Raw genomic sequence first — 27,495 nt, 5'->3', positions numbered from 1 at the left:
AGGGGATGATATGGGTTACTGTTGTAATACCTTGCATATGTGCCCTGAAACATGTCTGTTCATTTGTACAATCTGATTTGCAGTCTATTAGCATATGGATAACTTTGAATACATGTTACTTGAAAGAAACTTTGCCAATGAATTTTGATCTCAGAGTTAGCTCAGAAAAAAAATCTTTTGCCTCTGAGAGACTTAGTATGTCTCAATGCTTATGACTGAGATGATTTATGAGCGATATTAAAGATGGTTCTCATAAGAGGATTTTAATTTTTATGTCCACATCTCCTGTGTATACATTAAGAAGCTGCAGATCATCTGACAATGAATACCTGGTTGCATACTTAGAGTATGGCCTTGGAGTATTTTTATATAATAGTTCCTGTGGGCATGTATCTGTTTATTTGAGAGATTCTGACACTTAGTAGAATGTCCTCCTGTTACAAAGTTTCTGAAAAATTAACAAGTATTAATTTACTACTCTGGGAAATACTGTTCACCCTTGCTTTTCTAGGAACCAGACTGCTAGGATAGGAGCTCCTGTTTGGGTTAACTTTCAAATTCCCACAGGTTAGACTCTTTGATACAAAGTGTCACTGCTGGTTTTCAGTTGTGTACCAAGTGGTCTTAATTGTGAGGGTTTTTTTTTCTACTTGTAACTTCTGTTTTGTGTTTGAAAGTGTTTTGCTGGGGAAACAAGCTTGCTAAAACAAAAATTTGCAACACTTAGGTTCTGAAACGAGTATCAAAAATGACATATAATAAAGCTTTGTAGGGCAGCTCTGACTTGTAACTTTTGACTTCTATTGTGAACACAATAAATCAATCTAGCTGAAAAATCAGACATTGCCCACTAGTTAAGAATATGTCTCAAGGTGAAAAGTGGGGTCATATGAAGCCTAGTGCATACTTTAACGTGTTAAACACAGGAGCTGTGCTATGCTAAGTGAGCTTGTCCAAAGAAAAATAGAACTGGCAAAAACCTCTACTCAGGGCATTTAAAGAAACAGCTGAGCCCAGTCTTTACTGTGGTTGATACTCATTTGGAGGAACTGCATAAAAAGACTTTATGATTAGTTTTGATTTTGTAGGCGGCTTATATTGTTTTAAACTGTTTAAAACTAATGTGTGTTTTTGTATATTCTCTCACTTCTGGAACTATGGCTCATAGTGGTTTGGAGAGGTATGGCTCCTCATTTGGCAGAAGGTTGACTTTGAGAGAAAATAATTTTTGTGAGTTGAAAGTAAAATGTTTGTGTACATTTTCAGGATGTACATTAGAATGCAGCAGAGGCATTCAGTTACCTTTTCAGCTTCATATTATTGGTATAATTTTTTTGTATATCTTAGGGTAAACCAACCTGTTGTTTTGGTTCTTAATATGATAACTGAGGAAGCAGTAATTCAGCTTTATTTTATATGCTGTGCAATTTGCCTTTTTACTTGTATACAAAGTCAAGTTAAGACAGTAAAAAATGTTCAAATGTTCAAGTCAATATTGCATTAGTCAGCTTATGTACATTTAAATTGTACAACCAAACATGGGATAGTCTGGAGAAAATGACTTGCAGATTTCAGCATTATCTGGATACCATCCTAGTTGTGTTATTGGTTGATTTTTGACTTAGGAAGCAAGAGTTCCTGGAGCAATTAAAATAACCATTCTTTTCAAACTGGAAATCATCATTCTTACATGCACAGGAAGCTGCCAAAGTTCAGAAAACACGAAGAGAAATACCACCTTTACTAGAAAGTGATGGGAATTTATATTGACAACCTAGGGTTTTGTTGGAGTTGCATATATGGCTGTTTTGAATATTCATCATTCATCTGCTGATAGCTCAGCTATCAGTGATTTGAAGGACAGTAGAATTTTGTCATGTTGCTTGAAACAAGGCTTGGACTTCTGAAACAGGGAGGATGATCATAACTTTCAGTATGAATTGTGAAATGTTTGTTTAAAATGCCATGCAGTTTTGTGGTTTATTTCAGAATGTAAGTGTTGTTGGTCCCTAAATTTTTTTGAATGTGCATATGTGCTGCTAACCATGTGTTCAGCAGCAAATGCATTCTGAAATACATGGATGTGTTAGGTTTTTAACACTGCTTTCTCATTGTATTTTGTGTAACTTGTTTTTCCATGCATGGTTTTCTCACATGTATGATGGCACAGTGGAGTTGTGTTCAGTCCTGATTTAACAGCGTGCTCAACCTGCAAACAGTGAAAAGACCTTTTCCTTGTAGGTTAGATAGATACTGAAACCTAAAGTACAGGTGTGTGCAGGAAAGTATTTTCCAAGGAGTCTGTAACTGGTAATGTTCTGAGCTGAAGGATTTATTCTATGCCTTTTTATTACTTTTTGATGTTTTGATAGGCTCTTTGAGGGGAACAGCCTTTTTCTTAAATTGCTAAATTTAAAGTAGTTTCTCTTCCTACTAGTTGAAACTTTGGAATTGATTATAACAGGCATTGCTGTTAGTACACTTCTATTAAGATCTGGTAATTGCGATATGTAGACCTCTGTTTTAACTTTGCCAAGTGGGGCAGTAAATTCTCACCCTATTATGGCAGTAAAATGCCTCTTTGTCACCCAGTACTTTAACAGAAAATTTAACTTCCACATTGGTTTGCAGATGCCAAGTTTCAGGATATGTTTTAGAGCTTTGTGAACGCTGTACTGCTTCTTGTCATGTTGCATCTGGTTTATTAATCAATGAAAGACTTTAATTATTTGCCCTTCTGTTTCCTCATGCATCTGTTCTTGCACCTGATCCACCTGTGCTTTTTGCTGGCTGATGGTGCATTTTATTGTCTTGTTCTGAGCTTCTGCTTGGCTCATTATTGGACCTTGATTGCCAGTTTTTTCTATCATATTATTAATATGAGGGTTATTATTCATGTGTGTGTACCCTGAATATTTCATATTATCAGCATTTGATTCATTTTATAAGGTGGTTTTGGAGCTACAGTTTTCACCTCTCTGTTTTGAAGAGTTCTCTGTAAATATTACATACTTTTTTGTCATCTAATTAACTTCCTTTATTCTTAATTTTTAAAAAATGTTATTTTTATGAAGTTTTAAGGTGTACAACTTTCTAGCTGTCTAAATTTCATGCTTTTATGTTAATATCTTAAATAAAGCTACAACAACAGCCTGATTAGTATTTTGTTGATTGTTTTTTCAGGAAATGTATGAGGTTGCCAAGAAGCTTTGCTCCTTTTGTGAAGGTCTTGTACATGATGAACATCTTCAGCATCAAGGCTGGGCTGCTATAATGGCCAACTTGGAAGATTGTACAAACTCTTACCAAAAGCTGCTTTACAAGTTTGAAAATGTGTATTCAAGCTATTTGCAGTCCATAGATGATATCAAATTGAAACTTACACAGTAGGTTTGCTGTTAAATTCATTCTCATTCTCCAAATTTACTCAATTTTAAACTTAGTTTCTTCAAGTGTTTTATGTCTCATGCTTATTCTGATTAATCAAGAATGTCTTTGTTTGATTATGTGTCATGGAGAACATTCTTTTTGTTCTGTGCTAGTGACTTTTTTAAACTGACATTTTTCCTTGTATTTGTCAGCACAAAGAAACCTGTATTGAATTATGTGAAAGATAAGCTCGTTAATGAACAGCTGCTTAAGAGCTGGAATCATTCAAAATGTGCACTACAAAAAGCTGGATAACAAATTTAGACATTAACATCTTTAAATACCTATTTACGCTTTTGAATTAATTGGTTTTTAACAGCTTGAACTGATATTTAGGCTTATAGTCTGTGTTGTAAGTATGAAGTCATAGCATAAACTTTGAGTGGATTTGTATACTTTTGAAAGAGATGGGGGGCATGTATGGAGATATATATCTATTGTTTGTGTGTGTGTCTGTACTTGTGTCCTGCAAACTCTGGGTGTTACTTCAAAGAAAGTCTTTTATATATTTGTAGCCACTGTAGTATTGTGGTATTTCTATGAGTGCTTTGCTTAGTAGAATATAAATGGATATTGGATCCTTAAAAAATAATATGTTTTTAAATATGTTTTGTCTTTAAGAAAAAAAAAAGTTCAGCTTCATAGCTTTTACCAAATAGAAACTATTCAAATTCTGCAGAAGCAGTCAGAGGACACTCAAAGCTCTGATAAGAAGTGCTGATATCCATGCATATAGGACGCATAAGTCCTGGTTGTGCATTTAAACAAAGAAGTGGGGTGTCTCTGTTATCACTTTTTTTCATTTAGTATAAGCAAAACTTTGACTTCTTTAGCTGTCCTTCCATGATGTTGATATTCAGCACAGAAGTTTTAAAGGGTAGTAGCAAAATAATTATGAAATCTGCTTCAATTCTAAAATGAATAACAATTCATATTGTGGGTGATTTTTAACTAAGATTTCATATCATGTTGGCTTCTAGATACTGATGGGTTTTTTCTTTTCACTTTTTCAAAAAAGCTTGGGTTCTGCTGTTTCTATCATGGCCAAGATACCACTGCTGGAGTGCCTAACAAGACATAGTTACAGAGAGTGTTTAGGAAGACTGGAGTCTTCACCTGAACATGGAGGAGCACAAAGTGAAGAAACTGAGGATGGGAAATCTCCTGAATTGGTGCTTTATCCCAATATATCTAAAGTGAACAGTAAATCAATGTTAGCCTCATTTTGCAAGTCAGTTGAACATTCAGCTTTGGAAGGCACAGATCCTGAAAATGTACAAGATGATAAAGAATCTGGTCAAAATGCTACTGTCCAGGACAATGAAATGTCAGTAGAATTGAAAGATGATGATCAGCCTTCCTTCAATGTGTCTTTGTTAGACTGGATAAATGTTCAAGATAGACCTAATGATGTTGAATCTCTGGTCAGAAAATGTTTTGATTCCATGAGCAGGGTAAGTTAATGATTTATTTTTAAATCAAATTGCATTGCATTGAAGGCTGCAGCTTTTTTTTTCCACATGCAGGTGCTTTTGAAGTGACTGACTCATCTCTTTTGTGGCTCGTTTCTTGGATAACTTTCTGAATGAAAGGCAAAGCTGAGACTGGGGGGGATAAGTTTGGGGAAAGTGTTGTATGAGTTTGAATGTTAAGAATTTGATCTTTAGGAAGATGTATAATTTTAAGAATGCTTGTTGTCATGCTTTTTCAAATAGCCATTTCTTTTGGAAAGCCAGAAGCTTCTTGTACTGTATAAGCAAAGTGACACTACTATTATTTCTTTGCCTTTTTTGTAGAAGCTACATTTATAATAAAAAGATTTTCCTGGACCAAATTAATGTTGAGTTCAAAATAGTTAAGTCTTTATTAAAATATAAAACAATTATATGGTTAATTGTGATAAATTTATAATTTATATCTCAGCCTTCTTTATTAGCTGATACAGAGGTGCTCAGAAGGGCCCAGTCAGCCAGTTTGTATTTCTGCTGCTGGAAGAATACAACAGTGCTCGCTTTACTTTCAAAATTAATATTTTAATCAGTGAGCATTATAACCTTTTAAATTTCTTTTCCCTATAATTTTTCTTCTCTCTTTGCTTTCACTGTAGCTGATATTTCTTACATTGTCTAGCCTTGTTTTGCATAGTTGTGATGTACTATTACAACACAACATAGCTTGAACAAAGAAAACATTTTCTGTTGTCTTTGGCACTTTATTTCCACTGTAAGGTAGGACTGGAAGACTGAATCAGTGATTTCTAAAACCCATCTGTTGTAGGGAACATTATGGTATGGTCAGTTCTGTGCATTGATATTTTGATTCTGTTTTAAAATTAATTGGAGAATTTGGCTTAATTTTAAGGGCTAAGATTTTAGTAGTACAGAAAAGGCTAAGGAAAAGATTGGACATTATAAGTTTGGTTTTTTCTTCAACAAAAACAAGAATTAATTTTGTGTGCTAAAGACTTCATATTGGCTGAAGCTTGAGACAGTTCTCCATCCTGTTTGTTCAGTAAGGCTATAAGGTGCTTTCTACTATTATAAAGCAAGAGTTACAGAACCCGCTAGATGGGTTGATGGGTTGTGAGACAATAAATTCCATTTCTACATAATATTAACGGAACACAGATGTGTTCTAAAAGTTTTAAAAATCAGTATTGATGAGATGGATATTAAACAATTGCTTCCAAGTAAATTATAGCATTCCAAAAGACACAAAAACGCTAAGAACACTTTGGTTAAGTACATACTCTACCTTTTTTGATCAGCTTGTAGTCTTATCTGACATATATCATGTGATTTAGAGGCTCTGTCTTGTACTTGGCTTTTCTGTCCTTGTCTTATCGAAGATTAGGCAGAAATCCTTTATTTTTACTATTGTAATTGTTTTTTAACTGCAATCAATTTTTATGGGAAAAAGTTATGATTGAACCTGCAAAAAATGCAGTTTCTTTTTGTATTTGTGGCATAAGCAGAATTGGCAGGTAGGGGAGGTGTTTCAGTCTGAGTATTCTGGTCATCACCAGAGCAGTTGTGATTGATCAGTCCCAATCCATTTTGGTTCATGAAAAACTCCCAGAGCTTTGAAGTAATGTGTTCCTGATTCTCCATAGGAAAACATTTATTTACTCTGTTTTGATAGCAGCAAAAGCAGACAAAACATTGAATCTTTGCTTACCATTGGTTTAGAATTAGTTGAAAACCGGAAGTGGCTTGCAGCTGAAAAGGAAAAGAAAATCCTAAATAAGTATCTTGCAACATAATTTTTCCTTTAATATTCATTTGAGGTGACACTTTAGTATAAAAAAAAATAGAATAGAATAAAATGGCACTAGCTTTTTAAAATTGTTTTGCCTGCATTCTCCCCGTGCCCTTTCCTTCTTAGAAATATGAGCTATACAAATGGTTTGTGATTGCAATTCTTATTTCAAAAACTGAATTCAGGTAAAATTTTCCTGAAAGCTTAAAGCACAAGAGTAAGAGGTATTGACATAATTGGTGTGTTGCACAGAGCGCTGCTAAGTTTCTGATGGTTCTAGCCTCTAGATGTTTCTACAAAATGGCACTTCTGCTTCTTGGCTGCAGTAAATGCACTGGGTAAGTAGGAGCTAACCAGATGTTTTTGTTAAGTGCTGTTATAGCCTCTTAAGTAAGAGGCTAGAAATGGAAGTTACTTTATAGTGATGAAAAGAGCGGTATTATCTGCCAGTGAAAGTAGCGATGGATCCTACAGATGCAGTTAGGGTAAAGATGGGATACAAAGAGTGGATGGAGGAAATAGAAAATAAGAAAAGAATTAAGGAATAACCACTCTTTGTAAAAAGAGATAAAACAGCATTAGTTTAAGAATGTAAAAAGAAAAAAAACCCAGTATATTGTTCTTTAGTATTTTGTTTTCTGAGAAACTCTTTTGGATGCTGCAGTGTACTAATTCAGGATGTCTTAGGGATGGTAGTGAAGATGATCCTGTAAAATCAATCTGGTTATATACTTCTGTTACTGTTTCTTGAAGATGGACTTGAGAAAACACCAAGATCAGAAGACATCACATTTGAGAAATTAACCTTTGTTTTCAGAAAGTTTGGATGTATTTTGTCACATTAATAACAGCACGTATTGTTTATTCTAAGAAGTTCTGGGCTATTACTAGATTTTGGTACTTTCTCATGAAGTTCTTGGTTGGCTGTTTTGTTTTGTTTGTTTGAAGTGAATGGAAGACCTATTCTTTATAGTTGCCCCATAATTTTAATGTTTCTCTTCTCCAGAGTCCTCTCTCTAGCCCCCCCAAATGGTTGTTTCCAGGATGAAGTGCTGTGTGTGAAAACTTAGTTAAACAGTAGATTGAGGGGGAAATACACCTGTACTTATACTACTATTGAGTAAAATAATTGCTTTTTTTTTGAGGGTGGGGATTGATTTGTATGCTCTGTAAATGGCATAAACCCTGCATGTTGATGAAGGAAACCAGTGCTGTGACAGCCAGTGTGACCTCACGAATAGCATCCTTTTCACTGGAATCTCTTGTAAGAGATAGCATACCATAACCATTTTGGATAAATTTGGGCAAATTTGTTCATCTTCTGCTATCACCTAATGGTTTTAACTATGTTCTTAACTAATGTATTTCAGGTTTAAACTAAACTCTGACCTTCATAAGAAGCAGCAATTGCCTATGTTGTTTCTAGAACTGTTATTTTAATTCACTGCTCTTACAGTGAAGTGTGAACAGTCACCCTTAATATCTGTGGATATTGGTAGACTCTTAATGTTTCCAATACTTCTTTTTTTTCTGAGATATTATGAAACAACTTCAAAAATGTGTTTCTGTTCAGAAAAAAAACCTCTAGCTAAAAGTATGATAAATACGCTATTTTTGCATGAGGTCTTTTCCAGTTGCTTAGAAATTATTTGCTTTAAGTAGTCAATTAAAACACTCATTTAGGAGAAAAGATTTGCAGTTCTTGCAGCTTTTTCTGACTACCCTCCCTTCTGCATTTTCCATTGAGCCACGTTCATGATGGGTTTTGATTGTAGCTGTATAGACTCTGTCACAGTTCAGACTGTCCATTAGCTACAAAGTGCCTCTTCGATCTGCAGCTGGCCTTGTCCCAGTGTTCCTTCTCTTTATAAGGATCCACATTGCTCTGATGGTCTGGTTGGCATACTTCAGAAAAATTCATGCTGTGATATAGAATCCACATACTCATTTACTCAGAATTCTGAAACATATGATAGATGTAGTCATACATTAGATTTAAAAAAAAATGAAAAAGGAAAATATTTGAGGTTAAAAAACCTCATTTGGCTAACTTAAATCACCTTTCAGTGTGTCAAATACTAATAAATTTCTTTTTTTAGCTTGATCCAAGGATCATCCAGCCCTTTCTGGCAGAATGTCGCCAAACTATTGCCAAACTAGATAATCAGAACATGAAGGCTATTAAAGGTCTTGAGGATAGACTCTATGCATTGGACCAGATGATAGCAAGCTGCAGCAGACTGGTGAATGAACAAAAAGAACTTGCTCAGGTAATACACAGTTGTGTGTGCAGCATGGAAAGATAGTAGGCTTTTGATATGTGTATGCTGTTAAAGTTACAATGAACCAATTGCATGTCTTTATGCAAGATAGTTTTCAACATTTCACACGAGGGCTAGTCAATATGGTACTATTTCATAATAATTTGACATTTAAATATTAGCAATTTTTACATCTTGTCATGTTTTCATGTGGTTTAAAGGTACAGCTAGAAAATCAGAACTTTAGTTAGAGATAGGCAATAAGTGTTAAGTAGATTAATTTTAATTTTGAAGGGAGATATTGAATCCTTGATCATTTATTACCCAGTGATACAGGATCAGGGAATAAGTTAATGGTTGATCATCAGTATTGTAGTAAGGACAAAAAGTAGTATGCCTTCACTGGACACTGCGATTTTAAGTGATAAGAAATTTAGTTGAAGACTATATTAAATATAGAATATTTTTAACAAACACTTCAGTATCATATGAAAGTTATTTTATTAAATACAGTTTCTGTAAAACTTCAGTTAACTTGATAATTAGGATTTTTCTTTAATGTCTTGTTTGCTACTGAAAATAAATAAAAGTCTATTTGGCAATACATGATGATGTTCAGATTTTTCATGACCTTGGAGTTGTGACTATGAAAAAAGGCATGAGTTTCTTACTCCTGCTTACTCACTGATATATTATTGGTAGGGATAAATGAACAATCTTGCCTCCCTATTTTGAGGGAGCTTAGAGGCCCCTTTTGAGGAGGGCAGCACTGGGCTGAAAGTTGTGTAGGACCATGCTCCCTGTTGCCTCTTTGGTCTGGTATGTGAAGGTGGATACAACCAGTACTTCTGGCAGCATTATTGAAAAGTGGAGCCTGTCTCCAGATAAATTCAATGAGTAAGTTTAGAAGCAAATGCTAAATCTCAGTCTTGTGGTCTTTATATTGTAGGCCAGTGCTAAACGCAAGTGAATTTAGCATGATGGCTAAGCTAGTCTTTCCATCCCTATGCTTGGTTGCCCTTTATTGTGAGTGGTGCTTTTAGCTATTTTTTCCTTCTTCACCTGGGTGAAGAGCCTACCTCAAGTTTATGAATCCCATTTTGGAGTAAGAAGCGTTGCAGTCAGCTGGAAAGAGACTTTGTCACCGTGTTTAAATGCTACTGTAAATTTAGAATTTGTACCTTTTCAAGACTTGGCAGAGACTTCAGCTTTCAAACCTTCTTCCTTGACATTTCCTTTTATAAATTGTCTATTCCTTTGCTTATGATGTAAGCGTACAGTTTGCATGTAAATAAGATGTGTGGCTCTTGATCTTGGCTCTTGAGAAGAATTAGTTTCATGTGGAAATTTCTTTATGCAAGAAATAGAAATTCTTTAGCCCACAGTAGTATTGAACATGCTCCAAGTTCATAATCTTTCAAATGCCAGAAGTGGGAGGAAGGTTGTTAGCAGAAGTTAGAATGATGGTTGATCCCCTCCATCCTAGTAGCTATGTTTCCGCTGATTAAGTTTTGTGGTCTTTTCACTGGTGTTGGTTAGTTGTGTGAAGTTCTGTTAGGGTTGTGTTGGTAGCTGTTTGGTAGGGAAATATGGAACAAAATTGATTTGGACTGAATTATAAAACTGAAAGAAAGCAGCTCTGACACTTGCTTTCTCCATGTATCATTCTGTTATACTTCACAATAAGTTACAGTAAGTTGGTTAAAATTCTTGCATTCTTTGAGAAGATGTATCACTTTCACGCTTCTTGATTGTCTCAAAACTTTGTGTAACAATGTCTCTCTTCCTCCAGGGATTTTTGGCTAATCAGAAGAGAGCTGAGAACTTGAAAGATCCTTCTGTGCTGCCTGATTTGTGTTTGAGTCATGCAAATCAGCTGATGATTATGTTAACTAATCACAGAAAACTGTTAGATATTAAACAGAAATGTACCACTGCCAAACAGGAGCTTGCAAATAATCTGCAAGTCAGACTGAAGTAAGTTAAAACTTCACAACTTTATAGTACTTCCACTTGCAGCAAGTCAGTTTAAAGAACGTGTGTCTGAAGGAAATCATTACTATGGAAAGGTCAAGAGTGCAAATCTTGTAGTGTCTCTGTTAGTATATATTCCTAATTGCTTTCTATTAGTATATATTCCAGATTGCTTGATGTTGACTTGTTTGTATTTGTTGTTTCACTTTTGCTTCAGTTCTGTCAGTAAAAGCAATTTTATGTTTTTTATTACATGTGGGATATACCTCCACCTTAAGTCTTTTCTGGTGGCAAAGTTGCTGTAATATTTCTCCTCAACCACACCAGTAGATCACCTTCCCAATAGTTATCCTGTGGTTTAGTTATATTGGTGTCTGTGCTTGAAATTTTTCTATTATATGATTAAGGGAATTGAAGATGTGGTTACAAGATGTGAGAATTTGTTACAGTGGCTGTTCCTTGTAGTGCGTGAGTACGTTGTGTGGACTTCCCAAACAGTGTTCTGTTCTTATTTATTTGATAGCATTCTAATCTTTAACACCTTTTGCTAAAGCTTTTCAAAAAGTATTTTTAAGATCTATAAACAAGAAGTAGTCTTTTTTTTTGCCCAGGATGTATCAGCTTTTTTTAATTCTACTGGAGAAAGTTGCATTAGTACTACTCCTAAAGTTATTTATGCTAATAACTTGAATGTCTTACCAAGACATTCAAAACCAATGACTTAACTCAAATGGTGGTAGATAACTGTTTTTGATTACTGATATGGATATTCTGTGTGAGAAATTAATAGGAAACTGCAAGGTGACTGCTGAATTCTGTACAGCTTGGTACTGTTGTTAGCCTGTTGTTGTCCCATGTGAAATGATGACATTGTTCATTTCATCCAGACGTGTTGCTAATCTAATATAAATGAAAAAAATATTGCCAAGATGTGATCTTCTAAAGTGTAGTCTGCTTTTGTAGGTGGTGTTGTTTTGTAATGCTTCATGCTGACCAAGATGGAGAGAAACTACAAGCACTGCTTCGTCTCGTAACAGAGCTCCTAGAAAGGGTCAAAGTTGTGGAGGCTCTCAGCACTGTTCCTCAGATGTACTGTTTAGCTGTTGTTGAAGTTGTGAGGAGAAAAATGTTCATAAAACACTACAGGGAGGTAAGTAAATAAAACTTTGAGACCAAACCTTTGTATCAGCATATAAATTATCAAGTAACAATGTATTTTCCCCTTTCACAGTGGGCAGGTGCTTTAATAAAAGATGGGAAACATCTATATGAAGCTGAAAAGGCAAAAAGGGAATCTTTTGGTAAACTCTTTAGTAAGTACTTTCTCTTCTGTGAAGTTGAATTGTATTAAAGTATGTCTCTTGTCTTTGTAGTTAAAATAATTTTCATCATATTCTTATTTTAAGACTTGAACATTTTATTTAAACAGGAAGTGCATGCTGGTCCTATTACAAAGAAAATATTTGTCCATTGATCAAATCAATTAACTATTTCATATAGATTATCCAAAATAATGTGAAAGTTGTGAAATGATTGTAAATGATATGGTTTCTCATTATCACACTTAAATGCAGTTTGTGCTTAAATATGCCTTGTGAACTTTTATGAGCTTTATTGTTTTTTTAAATAACACTTCTAAAACCATTACTGAATATTTGGGTACTGCTGTGACTTTCTTTGTACTACTCCAGGAAAATCCAAAAACTAAGGCCCATGTCTAAAGACCTTCACCAGAAGTTTTAAGAACATAATTAAAAATAAAGATTCTACTAAAAGAATTTTGATTACTTTTTCTGCAAAGTCTGCCACTTGTGTTCTGAATAAACAGCTAAAATAAGAAAATTGAGTGAAAGTTTATCAATTTTTTTGGAAAGGAAATGAGGAAGATTGCAGTGAAAATTTCAAAAATAAGTTGAGGCTTTTGCCTGTGTGTACATTAAGGAAAAAGAGACTTCTGTGAAGGGGGTTCTGCTTGAATGGTGGGTTTTGTGTGATGTTCTGTGGTCATTTGCGGTTTTATGTGGACATCAATATATGTAGTAATGCTTCCAAATGTAGTTCAGCTATTAAACGGCAATAACTTAGTTAATTTCTCTTGAGATGTTGCATTTCTTCCTCAATAAGTTTTTTGTTTGGGTTTTTTCTTCAGGGAAGTCTTTTCTAAGGAATCGTTTGTTTAGAGGACTTGACTCCTGGCCTCCATCCTTTTGTGTATGTATTCATAATTTTGGGTTTATTTAATTTCTAAATAGATCTATAAATTAAAAACCTGGGCTTTTCATTGAAGCATATATATGCCCTTTGCATTGCTGTGCCACATGAAGAAGCTGGGTGCTAGTGTTCTCTGCCATTTCAAGTGACCTATATTAACATTGGTTTGTAACTTGCAGTGCAGTGGGACAGGAAATGTCAGCTCTCCTTTTTAGTAGTGTCCTTTTTTAGTCTGTGGTATTGAAAAAAAATTAATCGCAGTGATCAGAAAAAAGAAGCCAGGAGGAATAATTTGATCATCTAATTGTCTTGTGAATAATAGAGCAATAAAATTAATTGGATGGTAAAAGCAAGTAAAAGTTTTCCATGTATTCAGTGGATGAGTGGAAAAGCATTTTTGCCTCTAAATTAGCTGATAACATGAGGGCATTCTAATTAAGTATTGCCTGTTAGCTTTGATTTCATACAGCTTGGTTAATTGAAGTAAGCTAACTCCTTAATTCTAATGTTGCCATCTCACTTTGGCTTTTTAACCTTTTCAGCTTCTCCTTTTCAGCCTTTTTTTTTAATTTAAAGGATACTTGGAAAATAAGAGTGCTACTCACTTCAGTGTCTCAAATACTGAACTGAATTAATATTTGTATGGTTAGCAGCAAAATAAATAAAGCTTCAGTGCCATTTCATATCCCTTAACTTCTAAACACATCTATAATGTTTATGAAGCTTGGTAATAGGGAGGAATTTGGACTAGATGCTCATTGTAGTCCCCTTCCAACTGGAATACTCTATTCTACTATTGCCCAACTACTATGGATAATTAATCATTACAAGTGTAAGGAGTGTTTTTTAGGGGCAAAGGACCAGACATGGTTTCTTAAAAACTAAAGTATTTTTAAGATTTTTAAGAGTAAGAGAGATCAGTTTACTGCTGACTTTTCTGTGTTATTTATTAAGCTCTTCCTGATCCTTCTTTAGTCATCTGATACTTTACAGCAATGTGTAAATTAATATCTTCTTTACAGACACGAAAACCTCGCAGATTTGACAGTGAGCTTCCAGATATCTCATTGAGTGACTTGCAGTTTTTGCAGTCTTTCTGTCCTTCAGAAGTACAGCCATTACTCAGGTAAGGCACCCCGTTACACTTTGTATGTTACAGAAATAGCTTTCCTGGGGGTCCCATCCCCATCAGTTTTCCACCCCCTTAGGTCATTTTCCATAAAAAACAAACAAGGATATTTTCTGATCTAATTACCATTCTTCGCTGACTTAATGCAGATATATATGTATTCAAGCTTTGATGGTTTGAACATACCTATTCTGTGTGGAGATGTAAAGGATTTTGAGTGTTCCTTTGATCTGCCTCAGAGCTAAAAAGCAAAAAAAATTGCCATCAGTTTTAAAGTGAAATAAACTCATAACTATGTTTTGTCAGATCAGAATGAGATTTGATACTTTTTTCTTTTGTTCTTTGTTGTGTAGTATTCTGTAAGAAATAAAATAAATGTCTTTAGCTCAGCATGAGATCATAGAGATCTCCTATATTCAATTACTACTTTTTCTCCAATTTTATTAAACTGAATTTGCTAAAAAGTGCATTCTCTTAAGTACCTCTGCTGTCAATGGAAATCCATCATTTTGAGTAGAAGCTCTATTTCTGTGTTTCTTACTTCCCAACAGGGAGGCAGACATGCATATGTAGACAGGAAAGCTACTGGTTTCTCTCACAAGCAATTTATGGGATTAGTTCCTTATCTAGAACTTGGAGATTATCTTAGTGAAAAAGATGACTGCTAGTGTGAGCTTCCAAACTCAGAGCAGTCAAGGTGGAGAGATGTCAACCAAGATAATGGGCCAGAAATGGATAGTAGCAAGTTGTATGTAAGGTTCTGCCTAGGAGATCTATCAGTATGACCACATTGAGATCATCATCCTCCTCCTAAAGGAGACCTGCAGTTAAAGGTTTGAGATTTGCTGTGATTCCTCCTTTTTGGTTTTTTGTTTTTTGGTTTTTTTTTTTCTGTTTGTTTGTTTTGGGCTTTTTTTTTAGCCCTGAGGCCACAGCCCCATAAAGTTGGGATTGCATTTACAAAGGTAAATGCAAGAAGAGGATGCTTCACTGTCATCTCTCAGGTCCACCAACACTGTCAACCTAATACCTGTTGTTGGTGAATAAGGCAGGAGCTGGATTCACTGCTTTTGTTCACCTGTATTTTGGACTGGCATTCTTTTTGATTCAGAATTCCTGGCTATCTTTATGGTAGTGTCAGTAGAGTTAACAAGTGTAGTGAGCTTAGTCACCATCACAGTGGATTTGCCATTGGTAATTTTATAGCTGATGTACCCTTTTAATTTCTCTTGTTCTGCTCCTTGGGTTGCTCCTCATCAATTTTGTGGGGAAAAAGGTGCAAATATAGGATCTTATTCCTAATGTTTGCCTGATTTTTTTAATCTGAGAAAATTTTGCAATCTGCCTGAAAGTTTATACTGAGTTCAGGAAGAATTTTGCCCTGCTATTGTCAGAAAACCAATCACTGACTTCAGATGTTTTACTTGGTTTGAATTGTAGTGACATAGTTTTCCACTTGATGGCAATAGAGGTGGGATTATATCATTCCTCCTGGTTTCTGGGCTCAGGGTTGCATTTGGTGAAAAATATAGAGGATAGTGTTGAACTTGTAACTCGTGTGGGCAAAAGCTGTCACACACCTTGGGTAGATGCTGATCTTCAGAAGAAACTTGAGAGCAGTACTTTCTTTGGTGTTTTCATTTAACATGTAAAGAGTAAGCAATAAGCAAAACTGAGACCCAGCACAAAGTCCTTTCTATCAGCACTGAACCTCTCAGCAGCATAGTTAAAATGATGTTTTAATTTACTTACACTGCCTCTGTTTTCTGAAATTGTGTTTGAGCAATGATTGAAATCTTAATTCTGCAAAAATACACTTAATGCCACTTGCCCTATATATTGAATAGAGAATGCAGAATACATTGAAGTGTAATCTGCTTTTACTATATTGTTAGTCTAGATGAACTCTCGCTTCATGTTTTCAGCTTATCTTGCCACACTTGAAATGTGATCAGGATGCATTAATCAGTTGTTTAATTTTAGGTTACCTGTCATGAAAATAAAACAGTAGAGAATTAATTGCTTCTTCAGAGGAAGAGCTGGATTGGAGAGAATCCAGCTGGAGACAAAATATAGTCATTTGCAAACACAAGTGCTTCAATTAGAGGTCTAACAACTTCTGTTACTGTCATTGTAACTCTAGGTGCTCCTGGCAAATGCTTTCCTTGGGAGGAAAGACTGGAATTACTTGCTCGTTACTGTGTTTATTGTTACAGACTCCTTAAAAACTTGGGCACTTTTAATTTTAAACAAAAATATCAGGGAGTCTTCATAGACTTTTTTTTCCTTATAAAATAGATGAAATTAAGAATGTCCAGACCTTACACAGAGGCAAGCTTAGTATTGTTGAAATATACACATAATAATTTAGTAGATTGGAATATTAAACTAACAGTGTGGAAAAAAGTAATCCTGTATTGTTTTTAAGGGTTCCCATACTTTGTGACTTTGAACCTCTTCACCAGCATGTACGTGCTCTACATAACCTGGTCAAGGCAGCACAGAGTTTGGATGAAATGTCACAAACTATTACAGACCTGCTGAATGAGCAAAAGGTATTTTTGCTTTTCTTTATCAATAAAAAAGAGAATATTATATTTAAAACAGTAGAATATTTTCATAACATTGTTTTATTCAACACTTTAGAATGCATCTTTGTTTTTCCTGATATGAAGATTAACTGCATAAGTTTTCTTTCTAATCATGAACTAGTAAATATTCTGAGAATATTTAACCGCTGTTTGTATTCCACAGAAGTTGTAGAAGTAGAGTTGCTCTGTTTACATTTTTGTTTTCTGTCACTTTCAAATCTTCTGTCTGCAGAATGCATTGCTTTAGTTTGTATTCAGTCAATTTGTTACTTCTCTGGATTTCTGCGCTGTTTCTTAGGCCCTTTTGGCACAAGGAGTTAAGGAGATTTTAGACTGCACAACAGCCAACCAAAGCTCTTTCTCTTTGAGTACAGAAGGAACAGATGGTAAAAAGATCCCTTCCTAGTTTCACTCTGCCTGTCAAACAGATTCCTTCCCCTAGAAACTGTGTTTCTGTCAATCACTTTTGCTTCTGTGCATGCAGCCTCTAAATTCCATGGTACACCCAACAGGTTCCTTTTAGCCTCTGACTGTGGCCTTTCTCAGGGAAAAACTGGGTGAATTTAGCAACGCTTAAGATTTTTTTGTGAAGTTGACTGCTTCAAACTGGGTTTCTTTTGCTGTAGAAAATCAGTAGGTTTTTCCAGGGGCTGTGTTATTGTGTGCAGTGTAAATTCTTGTATGCACTTGGCTGACTGGGAAGCATCTTATGTAACAGATAAAGCTATGGGCATGTTTAATTTTGAATAGCAATTTCCTGCTTAAACCAAGTTACATGAAGTTCTCTATCTTTTGATTTCTCTGGGATTTGAACAGGAGATTTATTGAAAGTCTTTTATTTGTGTAAAATATGAAATCTGGGCTGCTCTTTGTTCTGTAATTTAGAAAAGGTGTACTACTTTAGTATTATTTCCCAGCTATTTTCACTTTTTATGAAGATTGTTTTTCAAATTTGCAGCCATTAAGTATAAGAGTATTAGGGCCTGAACACTGTAACAGCCATTGAAATTGTTGGAAGTGGAATTCTGTGAAATTTTGTACATGCCCTTACAATAGACCTTGCTCTAAAATATAGACATTCACTCCCAATATGGAGTCCCAAATCCTGAAATTTATCTCGTGAGAAGTTAGGATAGTGACAGTTGTTCTAATAAATTAATTTTTTCACAAAGCCTTGCAGTGTCAGAAGAATGTGAAATTTAGGTTTTAATTCAAAATATGCACAAAACCATTAGAAAGATAAGCAGGAAATATACCTGAATTTGTGGAGTTTGTAATTTCCCCTTCTTTCTTCAGACATACTTATCTGGAAAAATTTTATAAGTATCTGGCTGTACTGAAAAAGATGTTTGCCAAATCAGGAAAATACACTCTTGTCTTTTGCTTTTGTTTGACTAATTGAGATTCTTCACTCACACAGAAATGTCAGATGCTTAGACAGATTTGGATAATTGTCTCTTTCCTTGGAACAAATTGCATTGCACAACCAGAGCTGGGCCATTCATGTCGTCATCTTGAAAATGCCCATTTCTGTGTGTCATTTCAGTGATTCATTTGAACTCTTTTTGGAATTGAAGCAAACAGATTTGTCAGAGATTTTTTTACTTTCAAAGGGAATGTTCATTTTACTACTTGATGAAAGACACAAGGTCTTTCTCTGTGTTGTTTTGCTCTGCAGCTAATATAGAAGTGTTTTTTTAAATTATACTACTTTTGCCTGTGTAGAATTACTGAAGTAATTTTTAAAATGCTCCTTTTTATATCTTCAATATTGCTGAGAATTCACAATCAATAATTAGAAGAATAAATAAACATTTAATAATTATCATGAAGATACCTACATCTTCACGCATCCACTTTTTCTGGTGGTGAACTGTCCCAGCTTGGTTCAGAGTTGGCTGTGCAGGTGTTGAGTGCTGCCCATATTATTATTCTCATACTCTACAAAAGTAGAGACACATTCGACCCTGGCGTTTCCCTTTCCATACTAGTGGCAGCAGAAGCTTTGTTCTTCAGATTTGACTGGATTTTTTCCCTGGATTGTTGGTAGTACAGCAGTTGAATTCTGTCTGGGTCAAGTGGAAGTTCATCCTACTGCATCAGCCACAGCAATTGTCCTTTGATAGCTGCTTTAGACAGGAGGGAAAAGTAGTGACTGCAGACAAGGGAGTAAAGAGCAAGTCAGAGGAGATTGAATTACTTACTGGGGGTGTTGAGAGTATTTCTTTTCAAGTGTCTCCATAGCTCTTATTATTTCAGTTTTCAAGTTCATAGAACATTAATGATAACTTTTTACTTTAGTATTACATTGGAGTAGTTAAATGACATTTTTGTGGATATTTGTTTAATTTGTTAATACTTTGAAATCTGTTTTCATTTTTAAGACCTTCTGCTTATTCTTTGTAATTTAATAGCCTCAAAGATGTTGCTCTACCCTCTTATTTCCATAATACAAAGTTTAAGCAGGTCAGCAATTGGGTTAAAGATGTCCAGGAAAAGCTAAGGTGCCCATGGGTAAGATGATTAAGGTGTCTTCTCAGTGATTAGTAGGTAATTAATATATGCAATCCTTTGATATTAAAAGTTTTTGTTATAAGGGAAGCTGGCTTTTCAAATTAGATCATAAATCTACTATTTCTTCCAGTTGAGTTTGGAATTGAAACACTGCTTGTAATCTTCCTGGGAATTGCAGCATTCCTGATTATTGTTTTTTGTAGTAACATAATTAGAACAAGGCACGTAGTCTTGCAATACCTGAGAACTTGGAAGTTAATTCTGGTTTTCTGTCTCTATTTTTTCATTTGCTCTTGACTTTTCTTCCTTTGTCATGACAAAAATTAATGTATGACGTGCATACATTGCTGCCTGTAGATTGTAAACAGACTAGATGGCAGGCACAGGCTTCTCAGTAAACAGTCTTTGTATAGTTTCAGACACTCAAAATGTGAAGTTTAACTCTTCTCTAAGCAGTAACCTGGTGCTCTCATTAGACTCCCAACTCACAGAAGCCACTGCTGGGGCATGTAGTGTGCTACAGCCCCAGATTCATGAAGAAACAGAGTTCATTATTGTTCCACAGAGTGACTATTTTTTTTCTTCTTTATGCTAAGTCCTTACTCTTTATCTTCTATGATGATTCTGCAGGATTGCCAAAAGCAGACACTATCATTCCTTTGCATGTGGGTTTCTGTAGGACTTTCTGTATTCAGAGTCTTTGAATTGCTTTTTTAGTGTGTGGTTGATATCTGTGATGATAGTTTTTGTTACTGTTTCTGGTATATTAATGGTAGATGTTTATCACTTAAAGTATGCTTTGAACCTAGGCATGTATCAGCATACACAGTACCCTTCAACATCTGTTTTTGTAAGTTTTCTTAGATAAACAACAAGCTGAAATTATGTCCAAGGGAAATGCTTAAACCTGGGCTAATAGAATCATTCAAAAAGGAGCATTTCCTTTTCATTGTTCTGTCTCATGTCCTGTTCACTTTTCATAAATACAATATTCGGTATGCAATGATCACAAGGGTTTTTTACAATGTATTTAAAAGTCATTGTATGATTTAGATTCATAAAGATGCAAAAGCTAAGAGAGCTGAGGTGCAAATGCAGCTCTGCTAAATAGATGAGCATTGAAACTGGAAATAGATTCTTCTTAAATCACAGCTGAGAATTGTTAAACATGCTATATCTCCTTTAAGGAATATTTCCTTGGTGCAGAGGAAGGTAGGGTCCCTTTTTGAGTAACAATCACTTGTACAAGATGGAGACAGCAAAAAATGGCTATTTATACAACAGCAGATCGATGTCTGTCACTTCTGGGATTTTTGCTGTTGCTGAACATTTATTGCCAAGCTCCACTAACTGTTGCCAGTCAAGTAGCTGAATTCAATGGATGGCAGAGGTTTCTTCAATAATAGCTAACATAGCAAAGAACACCAGACATGCATTCTAGTTGCATTGAAGCAGTATGGATGATTTGGGAAAGAGGCATGAGCAAGATCACAGAATTATCAGCTGGAGGCAATGTTGGATTTTTGAAGAGCAGCCCTGGATTTCCAGCACTTTGTGACTGAACATTTTATGAGAATTTTCTACTGGAAAAATTCCCATGAGATTTTCTTCAGGAACTATTTCTTTTCAAGGTGGTCACATTGCTTATATGAATAAAATCAAACAATCTTAGTGATGAAGGATGGAAGAGCAAGGTAATAGTTGAGCTATGGTGTTACAGAGAATGCATCTGGGATCTTTCAGAGCCCTGATATGGTTCAGAAAACTTTGCATTTCTTCGAGTTTGTGATCCTGATGATCTGGTGCATACCCCTTAATTGTTTGTCACAGCTACTTGCCTTATGTATTTTAACGGTGTGTGTTGCACTATAGTTTTCCTAGGAAAAATTGCTTCCCTATCCATCCTGTTACAAAAATTTTCAGGAATGTGTCCTTGGTGGATACTGAGGCTGTATATTGCTTTTTGGCTTACACTGGAAAGTATTCTGGACTTGCTGAAGCTTAAGGTTTATATTTTTCTGTTAAAAATCTATAGATGTATCGTCGGCATAAGGGCTTCCATATTCCCTGTTGTATATGATAGTTAATAGCATAAGGTACTAAAGGAGTTTTTAATTACAATATTGGCAATAATATAGTAATGAAATTATTAGGAAAACTGAAATAAGTAGTCTGTAAAGAACCAGTGCCTATTTCTGACTGGTAGGATACAGTTGGCTATGCTCTACATAAGACTTTCAGCTAGGTGAACATTTAGTATTTATGTGTTTACAAATGATGCTTTTCTGAAGCGTAATGGAAGATCTCCTTGATTTTCTGCAATTTTTGCTTAGGTTTTAGTAGTACATATTTTGGATTGTTACAAATACTAAGGCTGATTTTTTAAAGTTCATGTTTTGCCTGGTGGTTTTGGATTAATTTTTAATATTAGCAGTTCTGCTTATCACTTTGTGTTCATTTCTTGTTTTATAACTTGTAGGCCTCCAATAGTCAAGCATCGCCACAATCTGCTACCACGCCAAGGACGGAAAGTACCACAGGAACCGCAATTGCTACCTCTTCAAGAACTCCTCCATCACTCAGTCTTCAGGGTCCCCTGTGTCCTCCTGTGTGTCCCCCAGCTCCATTAGAAGAATTGTCTCCGGACAGCATTGATGCTCACACATTCGATTTTGAAACTATTGCCCATCCGCACTTGGAGCAAGCTCTTAAACAAGGATCATTAGACTTGGATTCATTGGCAGAGAGTCCGGAATCTGACTTTATGTCAGCAGTAAATGAATTTGTAATAGAAGAAAATCCAGTGTCTCCTAATGTCATAAGTGACCCACAAAGCCCAGAAATGATGGTGGAATCTCTTTATTCTTCAGTTATCAATGCAATAGACAGTAGGCGTATGCAAGATACAAGTTCTTGTGTAAAGGATGTTTCAGTAGAAAATGCTTCTCTCAGTGTTTGTGTGGAGAAGTGTAGGATTATTGCTCAAGACTCAAAGGTACATTTAAGAGGTATAAAAGAAGATCTTTGCCATTTCAAAACACTTGTACAAAGAGAACAGTGTGACTTTTCTAATTCTTTAAAATGTACTTCCTTAGAAATAGTAAATACGATTGAAAAGGTAAAGCTTTCACTTGAAAAAACACTAAATGATAAACATCAACATGAATTGCAGTCTTTGAAAAGTGAGTATGAAACTAAAATTAATAAATTACTGGAGGATGGTGAAGAAAGTAGAAAGAAAATCAAAAAGTTAAAAGGTGACCTGTTAGGTCTTGAGGAAGTTCTTCAGAATAAGAATGATGAATTTGCAATGGTAAAGAATGAGAAAGAAGCTGTGGTTTGCCTTCAGAATGAAAAAGACCAGAAATTACTTGAATTAGAATGCCAAATGGAGACACAAAATTCTGAAATCAAGGAACTGAGGCAGTCACGTGAAATTGTACTTGAAGACTTGAAAAAACTTCATGTTGAAAACAACGAGAAACTACAACTCCTGAGGGCAGAACTTGAGAGTTTAGAGCAAAGTCATTTAAAAGAACTGGAAAGCAACCTACAAGCCAGGCATTTACAGGAATTTGAGAAGGTCCTAGCTGAGCACAAGGACTGTTTGGATAAATTAAAAAAAGAGAATGAGCATAGACTTGAACAAATGCAAGAATCTCATGAGGTAGTTATGAGAGAAAAACAACAACAAGTAGAAGAGTTACAACTGAAGGTTTCAGATCTGTCTGATTTGAGGTGCAAACTAGAAGTTGAGCTTGCCCTGAAAGAAGCAGAAACTGATGAAATGAAGCTTCTTTTGGAAGAAAGCAGAAACCAACAACAAGAGACCTTAAGATCTCAGGTTGACAAGGAAACTGAAAACTTAAGAAAGGAGATAGATAAATTAAACAATAAAATACAAATCAGCAGTGATGAACATCAAGTGGGCTTATCAGAACTAAGGACTCTGATGACAATTGAGAAAGATCAGTGTATTTCTGAGCTAGTAAATAGGTATGAAGAAGAATCAAATTTGCTTAGAACTGAATTAAATAAAGTAACACTTCTTCATCAAAAAACTGCTGAGGCAGAAAAAAGACTTTCAGAGCAAATAACAGAACTGCAAAGTAAGTTAGAGTTGGAAATGACTGCCCTAGAGAAGGAAAAAACAGAAAAACTGTCTCTCTGTGAGCAGCAGGAAAAATATGAAGCTATTATCCATAAGCTAAAGGAAGAGAAAGAACTGTTAATATCTAACCAAGAACAAGACAGGCAGTTGCTCATTCAGAAGCTCAATTGTGAAAAAGAGGATGCAGTACAAACTGCTTGTAAAGAGTTGGAATTACAGAGGGAAGCTGCTGAAAAAGGGCTTTTGGAAAAAATACTGCAACTTGAGATGCAAGTGAATCAGAGGTACTGTAAGAATTAAGTTACTGTGTTTTCCTAGTATTTTAATCAACATGGTATATTCATGACATGCTGTGCAGTAACTAAGATTCTTGTATTTGTAATAGCGTTTATCTGTATTGGTTTCTGTATTCACATTTTAAAATGTTTATAGGTAGTGGTGTTCCCATATCTGTAGTTAATCTCAAGGATTGTAAAATATCTTATACAGGATTATTTCAAGACAGCAATGAAGGTTTTATATTTCAGTCATGTTGAAGGAGTCTTTTCACAGTAGCAAATTGCAATTTTGATGGTCTCAACCCCTCTCTCTTTTCCCATCCTGGCTCTGCTATCACTGTGGGAGCATGCAGTGGCTGGTTTTTGGTAGCCTGATAACTTTCTTTATTGGCTAACTGTACACCAGCTTGGTGATAATGGGGCATGAAAACTTGTGTGGGAATTTATACAGGATTGACTGAGAGCTGTCCCATGGCCACATGGACTTCCAATGACCTTTGCTGCCCACTTACCTATTTCAGTGTCTTCGGTTTGAGTTTCATAATGAAACACAAAGGTGCAACATAATCTTAAAGAACATCCTAATATCACCATTTTTCTTTGTTAATTTCTGGAGAGATTTTTCCATTTTAAAAACATATTTTTCCCTAGCCAAGAATGTGTAGAATTATTCTTTCTTGTATCTTACATACTTATAAGTTTGTAATGCCTGCCAGCAGCCTACATTATGTTGTTATAGAATGGAAATAGTAGAATTTTTCCATGTGACTCAGGCTTAGCAACAGTATTTGTCTTAAATGCTAGCATTTATCATTTATTTTCTTGTGGTGTGAATCAATGCAGCAGATTGATTGTAAAATATCTTAATAGGGGAATTTTTTTCCCAGGTATTCAGTTATACCAAGTATGTGAAATGGGACAAAATTGACATAAAAGCAAGAATACTGAAAAAAATTAGTACAGACTTAAGTTAGCTTTTAAATTTTTAGTATCAACATACTGTTAAAAAAGAAGGTAGGAGAGGGGAGGTCATGCTGAGTCCAACAGCATAGTCATAGTCCAAGGGAAATGGGAGTATCTGCTTCACTGGAATTGTCTGCTACCTCAGGACTTTCACATGTGAGCAAGTCCATCATTATGTGATGTTGTGTTAGTGCCTATGTTTGCTTGTCAGTGTATAAAGAAATGCAATCAAGATAAAATGGCTTCTTTGAATTAAGATTTGGATATAATGAAATTTAAGAACAGCCCTTCTTAATTGAAGAAAAAATGCTCTTAATGAAATATGGTGTGATGAGAAGAAAAATGATAAATTCTGCATTCTTTTCCTTTTCTGTGTATTTAAGCATTGTAGAAATTTGAAGAACTTGACTCAACAGGAAAAAGATGTAGCTGTGTCATCTGACTTTTTAAAAATCCACCTACACTTAACTTTGAACTTGTGATTACATCTGTGTGTATTCTTATCCAAACTATCCAAACAGATAATGTATTTCAAAGAAATATTATCTCCTTTAATCTAAAGAAGTGCTGTTAGTTTCTTACAAGTTCTGTAAAGTAATTTAATTTTTAGTGTGACATTGAAATATATTTTGCCTCCTCAGGCTTCTTTTTATGTCTTTATTCTGATGTTAATTTTTTTTCCTCTAGGAATCAAGATATACTATGTTTTTATCTCAAAAGGGCTTATATGTTGAGTAAATCTGTCCTAAGATTTCGAAGTCACTATTTACTTGTTTGATTTTTGAATTCCTAAAACCCCAAGCTATGTCAGTAACTCAGGTTGATTTGTTATTCTCACTCATTGTTTAACAGGTGTAATGGTAGAAAAAAAACTTTTATTTGGCACGTGACTACATGTTTGTTGTTTTCTGCAAGAGTAATGTTACATTAGCCATTCAGAAGGTACAGACAGATAGAGGGCTTGTTAAATTTGACCTGAGTATTGCACTGGTGTCAGGAATTTAGATTTTGAACTTCCCTGAAAACTAACAAAAATATTAAGAGGCAACAAAGAAATGTTTGCTATCCATATATTACTACAGTATAAAAATTAACATGGTTTGGTGTGTCTGAAAATCAAGTCATTTTGATTAAGAAAGGTAATAAAACTGAAAGGCATTTGTAATTTCATTTACTCTTTCTGCACTAAATAGTCATGTAAAACAGTAGAGAAAACCACAATATCTTTAATGACTGTTGTTAAGCATTTTGAAACAGTTTTCTAGTTAGTTACAATATCTATAGTACTCTAAAGAATGTTAAAAGTAGAATAGGAATCCCAACTGCTTTAAAGATGGAATTACTGCTTTGGTATCTTGCAGTCTTAGTATTGCCCAGCCACTTCTGTCAGACCACCATATGTAGTGGAGCTTCACAGAGTGCACGTCCTCTCTCTCTCCTAGCTAGGCTTAATTTAGAAATAAATTGAAATTTAATCAAGCACGAAAACGTTTACTTGGTGGCACAAAAAAAAATTGCCTGTTTCATGACTTTGTTTTCTCTGCTTATTTTACTTCTGACTTCTAGAATGTCAGAGGCTGTTTAGCCACTCTGACAACTTCAGTTGGCTTTCAGAGCTGTTTTTAGAGCTTCTTATGGGCTTTTTGAGTGCTTAGCTGCTGCATAGTAGTTTGTATATTCAGTATAGGCCCATGTGGTAGAACAGTAGCACTGTTCAGTACATTCTTTGTCATCTTAGAGCTGTGCAAGTGTTTTCTTGCAGAGAGACCTCAATCTGAAGATATGTGCTTTTGGTATCTTGAAAATAATAAAGTTAGGCATTGTCACTGTTGCTGTAGTTGACAAGACCTTTTCAGATTAAATATTTAAACCTACTGCCTGGTACAGTGATGAGGTATAAAAACTGGTAATGTGCTAGGATCCTTTGCAGAGCAGCAATATCATTTGTTTGGCTGTCATTTGCAAGCAGTAGTACAGGCAATCCATCTGAGAGGCAGATGATTTCTGCTTTGGTTTAGTTCAGCTAAGAGCTTTGGGTTTAAATATGATTAGTTGTAATATCAGTATGGTTTAAATGTGTTTCTGGTGCAGATGAATAATAGAAATTTAAGATAATACAATTTTTCACAATTGTTGCCCAACTACAGGATTTCTCTATTCCAAAGTTCTTCAGAGGTGTTCTTGATAACTCAAGCCAAAACACAGAAGATTGTAGTTAGTTTTTGCTTCAGTGGTGAAAAATACTTGGCTTATGTAACGTTGTTTCAAAAGCCATTTAAGGTCATTTTCCTGCCTTTGTGACTGTTGATGGTTTCCTTCCTTTATGATCATCACTGCTGTCCTCCAGAATCTGCAATCCAGAGTTTCGATTTCACATCTGGATTCCTTAGCATCAGATTTCTGCTGAGTTATTTTCCTTATGTGATATTTCTGAAGGCTTTGCATTTTGACATACTAAGTACCTTTGTGAAGTTGATAGTTGTTTCTTTTTACCACTTTCCTGACTTTGTTACATTACTAAAAGTATAAACAAAAGTCCTCCCCCACAACAAAACTTAAAAATTAGAGCCAGCATGCTATGCTAAAAACAGAGAAAGCCTGAGTAAGAATTGATGAGATGCTCATGATTAAAAAATAGAACTGAAGTTAGTAAGGGTTTAATTGTAATATAGTATTTATTAAATATTTCAGAAATAATGTCTCAAAATGAACGTCTGACTTTTTGTGTGTGTGTTTATTTCATGTGTTGTGGGGCTTGGTATATGCTGCACATTTA

At 35.1% G+C, this 27,495-nt stretch overlaps 1 protein-coding gene across 1 annotated transcript in view; it reads left to right on the top strand.

The window, feature by feature from the left end:
* The window catches only part of RB1CC1 (RB1 inducible coiled-coil 1), a 53,015-nt gene that overhangs the window by 11,365 nt on the left and 14,155 nt on the right, over window positions 1-27,495 (top strand). The window contains exons 5-15 of the mRNA XM_031066520.1: window positions 3,184-3,386; window positions 4,448-4,883; window positions 8,787-8,957; window positions 10,741-10,925; window positions 11,886-12,072; window positions 12,154-12,235; window positions 13,072-13,133; window positions 14,156-14,259; window positions 16,691-16,817; window positions 21,847-23,762; window positions 27,256-27,271. Of these exons, the coding sequence (XP_030922380.1) occupies window positions 3,184-3,386; window positions 4,448-4,883; window positions 8,787-8,957; window positions 10,741-10,925; window positions 11,886-12,072; window positions 12,154-12,235; window positions 13,072-13,133; window positions 14,156-14,259; window positions 16,691-16,817; window positions 21,847-23,762; window positions 27,256-27,271 (3,489 nt within the window). The remainder of the gene's footprint in view (window positions 1-3,183; window positions 3,387-4,447; window positions 4,884-8,786; window positions 8,958-10,740; window positions 10,926-11,885; window positions 12,073-12,153; window positions 12,236-13,071; window positions 13,134-14,155; window positions 14,260-16,690; window positions 16,818-21,846; window positions 23,763-27,255; window positions 27,272-27,495) is intronic.

The sequence above is a fragment of the Geospiza fortis genome, unplaced genomic scaffold (assembly GCF_000277835.1).
Source record: "Geospiza fortis unplaced genomic scaffold, GeoFor_1.0 scaffold53, whole genome shotgun sequence".
Lineage (NCBI taxonomy): Eukaryota > Metazoa > Chordata > Aves > Passeriformes > Thraupidae > Geospiza > Geospiza fortis.
Note: the sequence above shows the minus strand (reverse complement) of the source record. Positions and strands in the feature narration are given on the sequence as shown.